The sequence below is a fragment of the Oncorhynchus masou genome, chromosome 25 (assembly GCF_036934945.1).
Source record: "Oncorhynchus masou masou isolate Uvic2021 chromosome 25, UVic_Omas_1.1, whole genome shotgun sequence".
Classification (NCBI taxonomy): Eukaryota; Metazoa; Chordata; class Actinopteri; order Salmoniformes; family Salmonidae; genus Oncorhynchus; species Oncorhynchus masou.
This window is the reverse complement of record NC_088236.1, coordinates 25,168,670-25,185,082: the sequence shown is the minus strand read 5'-3', so window position 1 is coordinate 25,185,082 and position 16,413 is coordinate 25,168,670. Positions and strand designations below refer to the sequence as shown.

General features: G+C 43.2%; 1 protein-coding gene across 1 annotated transcript in view; it reads right to left on the bottom strand.

Annotated features, from left to right (window-relative positions):
• Nucleotides 1-5,802: 5,802 nt before the first annotated feature.
• Nucleotides 5,803-16,413, bottom strand: part of LOC135513952 (histone-lysine N-methyltransferase NSD3-like) — a 30,949-nt gene continuing 20,338 nt past the window's right edge. The window contains 4 exon segments of the mRNA XM_064936994.1: nucleotides 5,803-10,187; nucleotides 10,348-10,543; nucleotides 15,874-15,980; nucleotides 16,103-16,244. Of these exon segments, the coding sequence (XP_064793066.1) occupies nucleotides 9,925-10,187; nucleotides 10,348-10,543; nucleotides 15,874-15,980; nucleotides 16,103-16,244 (708 nt within the window). The 3' untranslated portion in view covers nucleotides 5,803-9,924.

Genomic DNA, 16,413 nt, shown 5'->3' with positions numbered 1-16,413 from the left:
TCAGAACAAATTCTTATTTACAATGACTGCCAAACCTTAAACTGGACGACGCTGGGCCAATTGTTGCGCCGCCCTATAGGACTCCCAATCACGGCCGGTTGTGATAAACCTTGGAATCGAACCAGGATGTGTAGTGACGCCTCTAGCAATGTGATGCAGTGCCTTAGACCATTATGTCACTCGGGAGCCTGAAAATATGTTTCCAACCAATATTTTCAGCTACCTACTTTTTCAACTATACTGAACAAAAATACGAAGGTGTTCGTCCCATGTTTCATGAGCTGAAATAAAAGATCCCAGAAATGTTCCATAAGCACAAAAGGCTTATTTCTCTTAAATGTTGTGCACAAATTGAAGTCCCTGTTAGTGAACATTTCTTATTTTTCCAAGATAATCCATCCACCTGACGGGTGTGGCATATCAAGAAGCTGATTAAACAGGGATCATTACACAGGTGCACCTTGTCCTGGGGACAAAAGACCACTCTGAAATGTGCAACAACAGATTGAGTTCAAGTTGAGGGAGCGTGCAATTGGCATGCTGACTGCAGGATTGTCTACTAAACCTGTTGCCAGAAAATTGAATGTTCATCTATCTACCATAAGCCGTCTCCAAAGTTGTTTCAGAGAATATGGTAGTATGTCCAACCAGCCTTACAACTGAATACGATGTGTAACCATGAACCTCCACATCTGGCTTCTTCACCTGCGGGATCGTCTGAGACCAGCCAAACGGACCGCTGATGAAACTGTGGGGTTGCGCAATCGAAGAATTTCTGGCCAAACTGTCAGAAACTGTTTCAGGTAAGCTCAACTAAATGCTAGTCATACTCACCAGGGTCTTGACCTGACTGCTGTTTGACAGCGTAACCGACTTCAGTGGGCAAATGCTCACCTTTGATGGCCACTGATACGTTGAAGAAGTGTGCTCTTCACAGATGAATCCCGGGTTCAACTGTACCGGGCAGATGGCAGGCAGTGTGTGTGGCGTCGTGGGCGAGCGGTTTGCTAATGATGATGTGAACAGAGTGCCCCATGGTGGTGGGGTTATGGTATTTGATTATCTGATGAAATTGTTGTTCAATATGATCTTGTTGCCATTATATGCACATTCAAATGTCATAAATCAACACTGTCCTCTGCCGTGCCTTGATTGTATTACTGCTGATGATATTTGAAAATGTGCATGTACACCCTGGCCCATCTACTGTTGCTAGCCCCAATTCTGATTTGTTTTCTGATATCTGCTTCACTGATTTCTGCTCTCGTAAAAGCCTGGGTTTTCTGCACATTAACACTAGAAGCTTATTAGCTAAAATGGATCAATTGAAAGTGTGGGTTCACAGCTCCAATCTAGATGTGTTGGTCATTACTGAGACGTGGTTAAGGAAGAGTATTTTGAATACTGATGTTAACCTTCCTGATTATAACCTTTTTCGGCAAGACATCTTCCAAAGGTGGGGGAGTGGCAATCTATACCATGGATCACCTTCAGTGCTTGGTTGTCTCCACCAAGTCTGACCCCAAACAATTAGATTTGCAGGTTTTAAGCATGAAACTTTCAAATAGCTCTTTGTTGATTGTTGCTGGGTGCTATCGTCCTCCATCAGCACCGGCCTGTACCCTAAATGCCCTAAGCTCTCTCCTGGCCCTTTACACTAAGTCTGAATTTGTCCTGCTAGGTGACCTAAACTGGGACATGCTTAAACCACCTGATCAATTCCAAAAGCAATGGGACTCCTAAATCCTTCTCAGATTATCACCAATCCCACAAGGTATGACTCCAAACACCCAGAAAAGGCTACTTTCTTCGATGTTATCCTCACAAATAATCTAGTCTGGTGTTTTCTGTAATGACCTTAGTGATCACTGTTTAACAGCTTGTGTTCATAATGGCTGCTCAGTGAAATGTCCTGTCCTGATTTGTCATAGATGCTTGCTAAAAAAACTTTAATAAACCAGCCTTCCTTCATGAACTGGCCTCTGTAAAATGGTATAGATTCAGCTTGATCCCCTCTGTCGAAGACGCTTGGACCTTCTTTTTTATATTTTCAATGGTATTGTTAACAAACACGCCCCCATAAAGAAAATGAGAATTATAAACAGGTTCAGCCCCTGGTTTGACAGTGGTCTTGCAGAGTTACTCAACTTCAAGAATTGCATTTGGCGAAAGGCTTGGCACGTGCATACTCAGCCTGATTGGCTCTCGTTCAGGCAAATGAGAAATAAGTGCACTCAGGCTATCCGGAAGGCCAAAGTTAGTTACTTTAAGGAGCAGTTCTCTCTCTGTGGGTCTAACCCCAAGAAGTTCTGGAAAACGGTTAAAGACCTGGAGAATAAACCCTCCTCACAGCTGCCCATGTTGATTTAATATTGATGATGTGGTTGTTTCTGACAAGAAGCACATGGCTGAGCTCTTCAATCACCACTTCATTAAGTCAGGATTCCTATTTGACTCAGCCATGCCTCCTTGCCCGTCCAACGTTTCCTCATCTCCCACCACTTCTAAGGAGACTAGCCCTGACGCTCCTCACTCTTTTCCCCTGCCCCGCTACAAGGTTTCTCACTGCAGGCGGTCACTGAGTCCGAGGTGCTAAAGGAGCTCCTTAAACTTGACCCCCAAAAAACATCTGGGTCATATGGTTTAGACCCTTTATTCTTTAAGGTTGCTGCCCCTTTCATCGCCAAGCCTATCTCTGACCTTCTGAGGGGTCTTTGGCCTGGTTTGCTAAGTACCTTTCTCAAAGAGTGCTGTGTATAAAAAGTCAGAACATCTGCTGTCTCAGTCACTGCCTGTCACCAAGGGAGTACCCCAAGGCTCAGTCCTAGGCCCCACTCTCTTCTCTACTTACATCAACAACATAGCTCCGGCAGTAGGAAGCTCCCTAATCCATTAATATGCAGATGATAGTCTTATACTCAGCTAACCCCTCCCCGGATTTTGTGTGAAACACTCTACAACAAAGCTTTCTTAGTGTCCAACATCTTTCTATGCCCTTAACTTTGTTCTGAACACCTCCAAAACAAAGGTCATGTGGTTTGGTAAGAAGAATTTCCCTCTACCCACAGGTGTGATTACTACCTCTGAGGGTTTAGAGCTTGAGGTAGTCACCTCATACACGTACTTGAGAGTATGGCCAGACAGCACACTGTCCCTCTCTCAGCACATATCAAAGCTGCAGGCTAAAGTTAAATCTAGATTTTTTTTTTTTAAATAACGATTTATCCATTTTAGAATAAGGCTGTAACGTAACAAAATGTTGAAAAAGTCAAGGGGTCTGAATACTTTCCCAATACATTGTAGAAACACTCCAGACTAGTACTCACCGGCACACGGCCAGCTAGATGACATTGGTGAAAATTCTGTTCAATACCTGAGCCAGAGTCACCGTTGAGGAGTAGAGGCAAACAACTGGATCAGTATCTCTCTCTTTCTCTCCCAGCATCTGTTCTGATGCCAAACAGCATGTGTAGTTTACAGTCAGGCCTTTTACCTAGCAAGGCCTCCCTCTCTGCTCTCATCAGGAAGATAAGCAGCAGGATCACCAGAAATTGTGTAAAACATTCCACACACTCATACATAGGAATATAATAAGGCAGGACAAATGGTAACAGGGGAGTATACAATCATTAAAATGTCATGACTAGTTTCATAAAGATGTTGCTTCAATGAATATCCCATTCAATTAAAATGTTACCAAACAAATATTTCCATTTAATGTTCCATGATTTCATTGAATTCAGTGCCTCTCCCGGCTTACACCAGTACTCACAAACATGAGAGAGGTGGGGACCAGGTCGTTCTCCACTCTGTGAAACTTATACAGCCACATCTCCTCTGCCTGGATCTCACAAATGAAGGTCGGAAGCTGTTGTCACACAGAGGGAGATCTCTCTCTCTCACACACACACTTAAGATCATTTCAATAATTTAAATAGCACCAAACAAGTCAATTTGGATCCCATTTGTCAATGTTATTACATGTTTAGATGTAACAATGTTAATAAATGTTATTACATGATATTAGAAACAACACTCATAGGAAGACAACCAGAAGCAGCAGTTGAATAGACCCCTCTTCATCTTGTTTCTCAGGTTAGTTTCCAGACAGATAACTTGGTAAATTCAAAGGCATCCTCCTAAATTGGAAGGGGAAAATAAAGAAAATGGTTTCAAAATTATTAATTTAGAACAAAAATGTTATAACAAATGTATAACACAATTCATAACGCATTTAGTCTGACTGGTGACACATGGTTGAGTGTGGACCAAATGAAAGGGGCTGATTGGCGCAAGAACAGCTACATTTAGCAACAGGAGAGAAGTCACTAGTATTTCTTGTTCCATATGGAATCACGCATCCTCGTGGTGATGTTTAAAATTACCAACTTAATTAGCTAACGTTAACTAATGCATATCTTGAACATCCAATTTATTCACAATTTCGTAATCTTACACTTAGTGCCCTTCCCCGATATTGCTGGCTACACCTCTATTCTATTGCTCGAAGCCCAGCAACATTTCACGTCTCTACACATCTGGGAACTGATAACTTTTTTTTATTTCACCTTTACAACTGCGACCTGGCCAAGATAAAGCAAAGCAGTGCAACAAAAACAACAACACAGTTACACATAAACAAATGTACAGTCAGCAGAGAAACAGTAGAAAGGAAAAATAGAAAAAATGTATGTAAGTGTGTGTAAATGCAGGGAGGTAGGCAATAAATAGGTCATAGAGGTGAAATAATTACAATTTAGCATTACCACTGGAGTGATAGATGTGCAGATGATGATGTGCAAGTAGATATACTGGGGTGCAAAAGAGCAACAAGATAAATAACAATATGTGTGCTATTTACACATTGGCTGTGTACAGGGGCAGTGATCGGTAAGCTGCTCTGACAGCTGATGCTTAAAGTTAGAGAGGGAGATATAAGACTCCAGCTTCAGCGATTTTTGCAATTCATTCCAGACATTGGCAGCAGAGAACTGGAAGGAAAAGCGGCCACAGGAAGTGTCGGCTTTGGGGATGGATGACCAGTGCAATATACCTGCTGGAGCGCGTGCTACGGGTGGGTGTTGCTATGGTGACCAGTGAGCTGAGATAAGGCGGGGCTTTACCAAGCAAAGACTTATAGATGACCCAGAGCCAGTGGGTTTCGCAACGGATATGTAGTGAGGGCCAGCCAACGAGAGCATACAGGTCGCAGTGGTGGATAGTATATGTGGTTTTGCTAACAAAACAGATGGCACTGTGGTAGACTACATCCAGTTTTCTGAGTAGAGTGTTGGGGGCTATTTTGTAAATGACATCGTTGAAGTCAAGGATCAGTAGGATGGTAAGTTTTACGAGGGTATGTTTGGCAGCATGGGTGAAGGAGGCTTTGTTTTGCAAAATAGGAAGCCGTTTCTAGATTGCATTTTGGAACTTCTGAAGTGTGGGAGCATTACCCGGTGAACATCTCAGATCTATAATTTTGCTAGCGAAATTAGCAGGATCAACCTTTAAACTCTGTGTTTACGTATTTCTCTGCATATGAATGTTCGCACTTATAGCTACCGTTCCCTTCCTGTCATCATCGTCCTCGTCACTGGAGACCTACAAGAGCGATGATGCCCGGGGGAGAAAGTTTCTTGTCGGTCACGTTAACCTCTAGTGGACAAATGGTAGAATAACACATTTGATTACTAGGGCCGAAGATCACAGCAAAAAATACATACATCCAACTACTACAAATTATTTTCATCTGGCAATTGAAAGTATGATATTTTATTTCCCATGAAGACAAATGAGTTCCACTGAGACACAGTACAGCTTTATTTAAGTCAAACTTCAGGCATGTCTGAACTCCTCAGCTCCAACTCAACCTCACAACCTCATTTAGAATGAAAAGACAGAATCAATAGTTTGAAATAAAAAGACAGTCATGTACAAAAAGAGTGTCATCCTCACAGTCACACACATTTAGAAGCAACATTTTACAGGCAATAGCACGCCACAGTAACATGATCCTATGCAAGTTCAATGCAATCTATGTACAAGTCTTAACATTATGCATTATAACACAGGCTGCTGAACAGTAAAATAATATGGTAACTTTTTGTTCATCCAATTTTTTCTTTGAAGCAACATCGAGAGATGGATACGACCAGAGCCATATATTTAGGAGTTGGGACACTAAGGTTTCTGAATTATGATGCATTTTACATGACACAACAATATTCTATGGCAGCCATAAACAATGCTATGTAACTGAATGTCTAGAATTAGAACAATAATAAATATTTTAAAAGTTGGCCCAACTCTCTAAAATATATGGCTTTGGGTACAACCCCAGCAGATTCACCAGAGCACTTTCACTACATGACTGTGGTGAAATGAGTTCCTCTGAAATCACTGATCCTCCTAATATCTGGGAGAGCATGTCAATCACATGTAATGACAGAAATAACAACTAGTATTGCACAAAATAAACAATAACTGAAAGGTGTAGAACAGAAACATATGACTCAGAGGGCCACTTTCAAAGTCTCTGTTGGAAGATAATACTTTGATAGCTTAATCTTCGTAACCCTACTGTCTGACATCCCTTTCAGTGAGAACAGACTATCTTTCCTAAAGTATGGCCACTATATGATCATGTATAAACATGGGTCAAATCGATAATGTCGGTGACAAACAGAATGACAACCTGCAACACACACTCAGACTATACTGTATTGTACAGGCTGAATGATGTGTTCAAGTTCAACTGGCATAAAGTGAGTAAGTTCAAAAGGAGGTGCAAAAAATAAGGGTTATTTGGTTTGGCCTTGATAATCTCTGTGCGATACCAAGAGGATAAAAAGAAAAAAGAGCATTAACATGTGGTTGTTTTTAACATAACAAAGTAGCTTCAAAGATGCATACAAAAGATATCCTCAACAGATAAAAGAACAGATTCAGAACAGATTTGCGCTTCTTTCAGAATGGAAGGGGTGCTTCAATAGTCTTGGGTGAAAATGATACAGTTCTACACAAATTGCTGGTGTGTGTTGGGGTGAGTGTACAACGGTCTGGTTTACATGTTCACTTAGTGACGGTTAGAGAAGGTTAGACTAGTGACTCCTGTACAGGATCTGAAATTAGTCTCAGAATGAATAGGCCGAATATCTATCATCTACCATGTCAAATCAGTTATCAGTAAAACACTCATGAAGTTCTTGAACACATTGCACTGTAGTACAAAACATGAACAAATACAAAAATAAAGAATGTAAAGAAAGAAATATTTTTCAAGTTTTAAAAGTTTGTTAAAAATATGGAAATGTGCATTGATTGCACCCCCATACTGAGCTGTGTGGACCAGTACTGAAATGATCTAAATCGAATACCTATCTGAAAAAAAAAAATAATTTGGCAGGTTTGAGAGCAGTATGTCTATTAAAGTGTTAGTTTACCCTAAAATCTAATTTGATAGACGTTTCTATACTTCTACTTAAGTCGAACTGAGTCCATATTCCATTCTGTCGAGTTTAACCTGGTTTATGCATTAGGAGAAAACAGCATGCTTCAATTCGAAATGAATAGAAGATATTGGCACAATCTAATTTATATTTTGTTAAGACAGACGTTGAATGTGGACAGCTTGACACTAAACAACAGAGGTATAGAAACGTTTGACAAACTTTATGGGTGAGCTATCGTTTTACGGGCATAATCATAATCAGTTGGTAACATACCAGAGAAGAGAAAAGCTCAGACAAGATTAGCAGACTAATCTTGTAGTTTTATCATGATAATGCGAGTTTAGGCTGAATTAAGTGCTCGGTTACTTCACATCACAATTTTCACTTGCTTTTAACTGCTTCAACATCAGTAAAGTGAGTCACAACACAGCCAGCCTGGCATATGAGCAGCTGTTAAACATTGTGGAATCATTACACTAATAGAAAACATGTTAAATGTATTAGACAACTACACACAGAATCATCAATTGTAAAGCTCCCTATTGTTTCATAGTATATGTTACTTAATACTTTGGGAGGGAGCAATTTTCCAATAGGTGTTTTTGATACATAAATCAACTAGTATAAAAAGGGTGTGATATAATTATAAAAATCTGTCATAGGAGGATGAGAGATTAAAAACACTTTACATAATACATGTATATGTTTGTAGAATATGATCTTTTCATTGTACTGAAGTTTAACTTAATGTTTATACAAAACCAATTTGTGGAGATGCGCACAGTCATACAAAAAGTGAAAGTAAATACCCACTGAATGTACTCAACACCTTGAATTAAGATGAGGGCGTTAGTCGTTCTACTAGGGCCAAGAATAGAAAGTGTTGTCGGCAGTAACTTGTGTCAGAGAACGTTTTCAGTCTCTCAAAGATATTTGGATCATGTCGTTGGACCATTAGCAGAAGTTACAATACAGTTTAAAATTCCAACATTACTACAGAAAAGAGGTATCCATTTCAAGCATGTACAATGTCATATGTTCTACTATATACATGTATGTTATGACGTACCTAAAGTATGTAGCAATAAATGGTGAAAGTGCTTTAAAAAGGTTTAGCAGAACAATTTAAAACAAAACATTTGAGTGCACAGTACAGTACACACACCATCACTTACATTACTGCACACAGGGCCAATGAACAGCCACCTATCTGTCAGGTCAGTGTATGGGAAATAAGAGTCCCTCTAGGTGGGCTGCAATACTGTGTACAAACAGACTGGGACCATATCTGTACAATACTCACTTAGGAGGAAATCATTACCAAACGTAAGCTCCTCAACCTCTCAATTTTAATGAAATGCAACTTCCTCTCCAAAACTGCCTTTCTATTTCTGTTTCCATAGATATACAGTGAAGGGGGCTGTGGATAACACTGATGTCTCCCCTCTTATTCTGTGGTTTACAATAGGAGCCAATTATGTACACAATGGAGAGTGAGACTGGGGAACTTGCGAATGGAACTTACATGTAATGATGATGTGATGTCATACCATTACACTATAAGCCATTATAATTCACCTTATTGGAAGGACTATATTCACAAGGAGATCTGTGCATTGCTAAACACCTAAACAAACAAACAATAATACACCACTCACAGAGATGAAGTGAGATAATCTGTCTGTAAACATTAACAAACATACATATATATATATATATATATATATATATTTATATTCATCTATACTCATAAGTATATCAAAAACCGGTATAAGGAATGTCGGAATGTAGTGTGTAGTCCTGAAAATTGCACAAATCTGTTTTTCTTCTCGTTGTGAAAGGAGAGCTAGATAGGGATAATAGAGTGTTGAGGAGTGTTGGGAGTGTTGGGCCTGACTCTGCTGTCTCATCAACACACAGCAAAGCCTTCTAAGGGCGTGAAACGGCACCTGGCCTCTGGCAACGGGCGCCAAGCAACCCTAGCTCACAGGAAGTAAACAAAGAGAAAAGCAGCATGATGGAGGGAGGTTTACACCCCCTCTTCTTCCCCCTCACTGAGTTATTCAAAGTGCTGATTAACCAAGAACATAAGAACACTAACGGAGTTTCCACGCCTCTAGAAATTACAGAATCATGAAGTGTTGAAACTGAAACACTGGGTGTTTGGGGTGATGTCAGTGGCCAGAGAGAAAGGCAGGGCTATGGGCACACTTCTCCATCTCCCCTTGCCCTCTCCTCCACTCCCACTATCTTTAGACACAGAGGAGCTCTGCTCCGATCTCTGGTATAGAACAACTCTCACCGCTCACACCAGCCCATGAGAATCTCAAGTGTAACTGGTGGCTGCAATTCTGGTCTCTCTCACCCGAGGGCACATCTCTAATCACACCCTATTCCATAAAGGTATAGTGCTACATTTCTAGTGCACTATATAGGAATTAGGGTGCTATTTGAGATAGCTTCACTCTCAGTCCTACTGGCTGTGCTCCTCCTCAGGGTCCTGTGGCTCCTCTTTGACGCTGACCGTGCCAGGGGGGTGTGTGTGTACAGGGTTGGTGTTGGGGCCCAGGGGACTGAGGGGGTTATGATTGGAGCAGCAGGGACGGCCCTCTAGGGTAGAGGGGCTGAGAGCCCCCCCCTCATGATCCCGGCAGAAGGAGCGAGGGCAGAAGTCACAGAGGGATGAGGCTAGGACACCACACACACTGCAGCCATGCCATGGGCACTCCCAACGGCCTAAACACACACAGAGAAAAGGTTACTACTGATTTATAGACACGCACTCCCACCGGCACACAGACAGACAGACAGACAGACAGACAGACAGACAGACAGACAGACAGACAGACAGACACAGACAGACAGACAGACATACACAGACACACACAGTGCGTACCATATGGAGGTTTGGTGAGGTTGAGACACAGCAGGTGGTAAGCTTTAGGACAGTCCTTCTTGTCACACATGACCAGCTCTCCTCCCTCTCCACAGCAGAAACAGATGTACTCATGTGTGTGTTTCCCCTCCGGTCGCAGCTTACGCTTCTTGGGCTTCAGTTTAGCGTTCCTCGCCTTCTCCTCCACCACCGCACTCTGATGGACAGACAGAAAAACAACGATGTTTAACAATCTGCTCAGCGGGGACATTCTGAAAATTTACCAAGTTAAAGCTGAGAGAGAGAGAGGAGTTATCAGCCCTGTTAGGCCAGCTTTTATATCACCAGACTAACCCTTTAGGTCAGGGGTGTCAAAGTCAAATGGACGGAGGGCCAAATAAAAAATTTAGCTACAAGCCGAGGGCCGGACTGTTCGAATGTTCATTGAAAAATTTTTAAATGACGCATATAGTCTAGTGAACCTAATTGAACCTACTGAAAACCTAACAAATATATTCCAATATGATCAGATAAATAAAGCAATATTTTCTTATGGCTCTGTCAGTAATCTTTAATTTTCAACAGACACAAAAGACAAATTTCCTTTATATAAAAATCCCCATAACATGAACATTAAATGAAAGAAACCGGTATTCAAGGCACCATCAGTAGCCTATATTTTCTATTTTAGCAAAAGTGGGCTAAATTTACTTCAATGAAAAAAACAATAATAGCAATTTTCTATCATCCACTCAACTGAAATATTTTTAAAATATAATTGGATTGAAATACAATAAAATAAAGTGCAAAAATCTATTAATCAAAAACAACACTTTGTTTAAGGAGAAGTAACATGCAGTGAAAACAAATATTAAACTTTAACTTTTAAACTTGAACTGAGTAAAAACTCTAAATATGTGATTGCACAGTAATGTTCACTTGTTTGAGGTTGAGGGTGATACTTGGTGGTGTCCCATCTTTTCCACAAGTTCATCAATGTTCGGGGGTAAGGCTCTGAGCTGAGGAAATCCTCAGAATCGGTCGCTCGGTGCGTCACCGTTGCATTGTGGGAAATGTAGTATTGGTGCGTGTAAAAGATCTGCGGGCTGCCGGCTTGCTGCGGTCTGCGGGCCGGTTCTAATAATAAATCAAGATCATCCCAGGGGCCGTAAAAAACCTTCTCGCGGGCCGGATGTGGCCCGCGGGCCTTGACTCTGACATATGTGCTTTAGGTGTTCTCCGTGATTGAATGTAGACCCTGCCACATACATCTCGTTTCTGAGCCGTTGAATTGCGATGGCTCAGACACGAGACGTATGTGGCAGGGTCTACAGTCAATCATGAATTACAAAAAGAAAACCAGCCCCGTCGCAGATATCGACGTCTTGCTCCCAGACAAATGAAACAACTTCTTTACTCGCTTTGAGGACAATACAGTGCCACTGACACGGCCCGATACCAAAGCCCGTGGGCTCTCCTTCTCCATGGCCAACATGAGTAAAACATTTAAATGTGTTAACCCTTGCAAGGCTGTTGGCCCAGACGGCATTCCTAGCCACGTTCTCAGAGCATGCGCAGACCATCTGGCTGGTGTGTTTATGGACATATTCAATCAATCACTATACCAGTCTGCTGTTCCCACATGCTTCAAGAGGGCCACCATTGTTCCTGTTCCCAATCCCAGTCTGCTGTCCTCAAGATGACCACCATTGTTCTTGTTCCCAACAAAGCTAAGGTAACTGAACTAAATGACTATCGCCCGTAGCACTCAAATCAAATCAAATTTTATTTGTCACATACACATGGTTAGCAGATGTTAATGCGAGTGTAGCGAAATGCTTGTGCTTCTAGTTCCGACAATGCAGTAATAACTAACAAGTAATCTAACTAACAATTCCTAAACTACTGTCTTATACACAGTGTAAGGGGAAAAAGAATATGTACATAAGGATATATGAATGAGTGATGGTACAGAGCAGCATAGGCAAGATACAGTAGATGGTATCGAGTACAGTATATACATATGAGATGAGTATGTAAACAAAGTGGCATAGTTAAAGTGGCTAGTGACACATGTATTACATAAGGATGCAGTCGATGATATAGAGTACAGTATATACGTATGCATATGAGATTAATAATGTAGGGTAAGTAACATTATATAAGGTAGCATTGTTTAAAGTGCTTAGTGATATATTTACATCATTTCCCATCAATTCCCATTATTAAAGTGGCTGGAGTGTTGGCAGCAGCCACTCAATGTTAGTGGTGGCTGTTTAACAGTCTGATGGCCTTGAGAGAAGCTGTTTTTCAGTCTCTCGGTCTCAGCTTTGATGCACCTGTACTGACCTCGCATTCTGGATGATAGCGGGGTGAACAGGCAGTGGCTCGGGTGGTTGATGTCCTTGATGATCTTTATGGCCTTCCTGTAACATCGGGTGGTGTAGGTGTCCTGGAGGGAAGGTAGTTTGCCCCCGGTGATGCGTTGTGCAGACCTCACTACCCTCTGGAGAGCCTTTACGGTTGAGGGCGTAGCAGTTGCCGTACCAGGCGGTGATACAGCCCGCCAGGATGCTCTCGATTGTGCATCTGTAGAAGTTTGTGAGTGCTTTTGGTGACAAGCCGAATTTCTTCAGCCTCCTGAGGTTGAAGAGGCGCAGCTGCGCCTTCTTCACGATGCTGTCTGTGTGAGTGGACCAATTCAGTTTGTCTGTGATGTGTCTGCCGAGGAACTTAAAACTTGCTACTCTCTCCACTACTGTTCCATCGATGTGGATAGGGGGGTGTTCCCTCTGCTGTTTCCTGAAGTCCACAATTATCTCCTTAGTTTTGTTGACGTTGAGTGTGAGGTTATTTTCCTGACACCACACTCCGAGGGCCCTCACCTCCTCCCTGTAGGCCGTCTCGTCGTTGTTGGTAATCAAGCCTACCACTGTTGTGTCGTCCGCAAACTTGATGATTGAGTTGGAGGCGTGCGTGGCCACGCAGTCGTGGGTGAACAGGGAGTACAGGAGAGGGCTCAGAACGCACCCTTGTGGGGCCCCAGTGTTGAGGATCAGCGGGGAGGAGATGTTGTTACCTACCCTCACCACCTGGGGCGGCCCGTCAGGAAGTCCAGTACCCAGTTGCACAGGGCGGGGTCGAGACCCAGGGTCTCGAGCTTGATGACGAGCTTGGAGGGTACTATGGTGTTGAATGCCGAGCTGTAGTCGATGAACAGCATTCTCACATAGGTATTCCTCTTGTCCAGATGGGTTAGGGCAGTGTGCAGTGTGGTTGAGATTGCATCGTCTGTGGACCTATTTGGGCGGTAAGCAAATTGGAGTGGGTCTAGGGTGTCAGGTAGGGTGGAAGTGATATGGTCCTTGACTAGTCTCTCAAAGCACTTCATGATGACGGAAGTGAGTGCTACGGGGCGGTAGTCGTTTAGCTCAGTTACCTTAGCTTCCTTGGGAACAGGAACAATGGTGGCCCTCTTGAAGCATGTGGGAACAGCAGACTGGTATAGGGATTGATTGAATATGTCCGTAAACACACCAGCCAGCTGGTCTGCGCATGCTCTGAGGGCGCGGCTGGGGATGCCGTCTGGGCCTGCAGCCTTGCGAGGGTTAACACGTTTAAATGTTTTACTCACCTCGGCTGCAGTGAAGGAGAGACCGCATGTTTCCGTTGCAGGCCGTGTCAGTGGCACTGTATTGTCCTCAAAGCGGGCAAAAAAGTTATTTAGTCTGCCTGGGAGCAAGACATCCTGGTCCGTGACTGGGCTGGATTTCTTCCTGTAGTCCGTGATTGACTGTAGACCCTGACACATGCCTCTTGTGTCTGAGCCGTTGAATTGAGATTCTACTTTGTCTCTGTACTGACGCTTAGCTTGTTTGATAGCCTTACGGAGGGAATAGCTGCAATGTTTGTATTCAGTCATGTTACCAGACACCTTGCCCTGATTAAAAGCAGTGGTTCGCGCTTTCAGTTTCACGCGAATGCTGCCATCAATCCACGGTTTCTGGTTAGGGAATGTCATCATAAAGTGCTTTGAGAGACTAGTCAAGAGACTAGTCAAGGACCACATCACCTCTACTTTACCTGATACCCTAGACCCACTCCAAATTGCTTACCGCCCCAATAGGTCCACAGACGACGCAATCGCCACTACACTGCACAATCCCATCTAGACAAGGGGAATACCTATGTAAAAATGCTGGACTACAGCTCAGCATTTAACACCATAGTACCCTCCAAACTCATCATTAAGCTCGAGACCCTGGGTCTCGACCCCGCCCTATGCAACTGGGTCCTGGACTTTCTGACGGGCCACCCCCAGGTGGTGAAGGTAGGAAACAACATCTCCCCAACACTGGTGCCGCACAAGGGTACGTTCTGAGCCCTCTCCTGTACTCCCTGTTCAGACGAGACGGCCTACAGGGAGGAGGTGAGGGCCCTCAGTGTGTGGTGTCAGGAAAATAACCTCTCACTCAACGTCATCATCTCCTTTGTTTTGTTCGTGGACTTCAGGAAACAGCAGAGGGAGCACCCCTCTATCCACATTGATGGTACAGTAGTGGAGAAGGTGGAAAGTTTTAAGTTCCTTGGCGTACACATCACAGACAATCTGAAATGGTGCACCCACACAGACAGTGTGGTGAAGAAGGCGCAACAGCGCTTCTTCAACCTCAGAAGGCTGAAAAATGTGGCTTGTCACCCAAAACACTGACAAACTTTTACAGATGCACAATCGAGAGCATCCTGTCTGGCTGTATCACCGCCTGGTATGGCAACTGCACCGCCCTCAACAGCAAGCCTCTCCAGAGGGTAGTGTGGTCTGCACAATGCATCACCGGGGGCAAACTACCTGCCCTCCATGACATCTACAGCACCGGATGTCACAGGAAGGCCAAAAGGATCATCAAGGACAACAACCACCCGAGCCACTGCCTGTTCATCCCGCTATCATCCAGAAGGCAAGGTCAGTACAGGTGCATCAAAGCAGGGACCAAGAGACTGAAAAACAGCTTCTATCTCAAGGCAATCAGACTGTTAAACAGCCATCACTAACATTGAGAGGCCGCTGCCAACATACAGACTCAAATCTCTGGCCACTTAAATAAACGGATTTAATAAATGTATCACTAGTCACTTTAAATAATGCCACCTTTAATAATGTTTACATCCTACATTACTCATCTCATATGTATATACTGTACTCTATACCATCTACTGCATCTTGCCTATGCCGTTCAGCCATCGCTCATCCATTTATTTATATGTACATATTCTTATTCATCCCTTTACATTTGTGTGTATAACGTAGTCGTTGTGAATTTGTTAGATTACTTAAATATACTGCACTGTCGGAACTAGAAGCACAAGCATTTCACTCCACTCACATTAACATCTGCTAACCATGTGTATGTGACCAATAAGATTTGATTTGGACAACATGGCAGACAAACCATGGACAGAAGGGATCTGCTAAGGTGAGACATCAGTAACATGTTACTAGATTCCTACATGATGCAGTCATAATGAGAATGTGGGTGTGTCCCGTACCGTAGGCCGCACCCCCAGGAAGCCAGAGCAGTTCTCAGCACCACAGTGGCACGACGACCTTCTGTTACCCATAAGGTCCAGATTATAGTTAAACGTCAGCTCAGTGCCTACAGAACACACACACAGACGATTATAGTAAAACGTCAGCTCAATGCCTGCAGGAGACAGGAGATCGATCAGAGAGATCAAACAACAAAGATACAGAACGTGTGTGTGCTGCTCTCCTCACCAGCCTCCATGTCACACAGGGTGAAGAGGCCTATGCGTATGTCTCCGTTGACAGTCCATTTCTGTGTCTCACAGTTGGGGCTGCAGCTGTGGTTAATGAAGCGAGAGGAGTTCCCTTTGGGCCCGGCATCTATCACCCGGTCCTGAAGCACACATACCCACACCGTTAGACCCTCCCACACACAGCCAAGAGACGCACAGTACTGAACAGCGAGAGAGACAGATTCATACACATACTATGTATTACCGGTCATGAGGTGAAGGTGTCAATTAAAGGAGCCCATTTCAGACTACTGGGACAAAGTCTAAAAT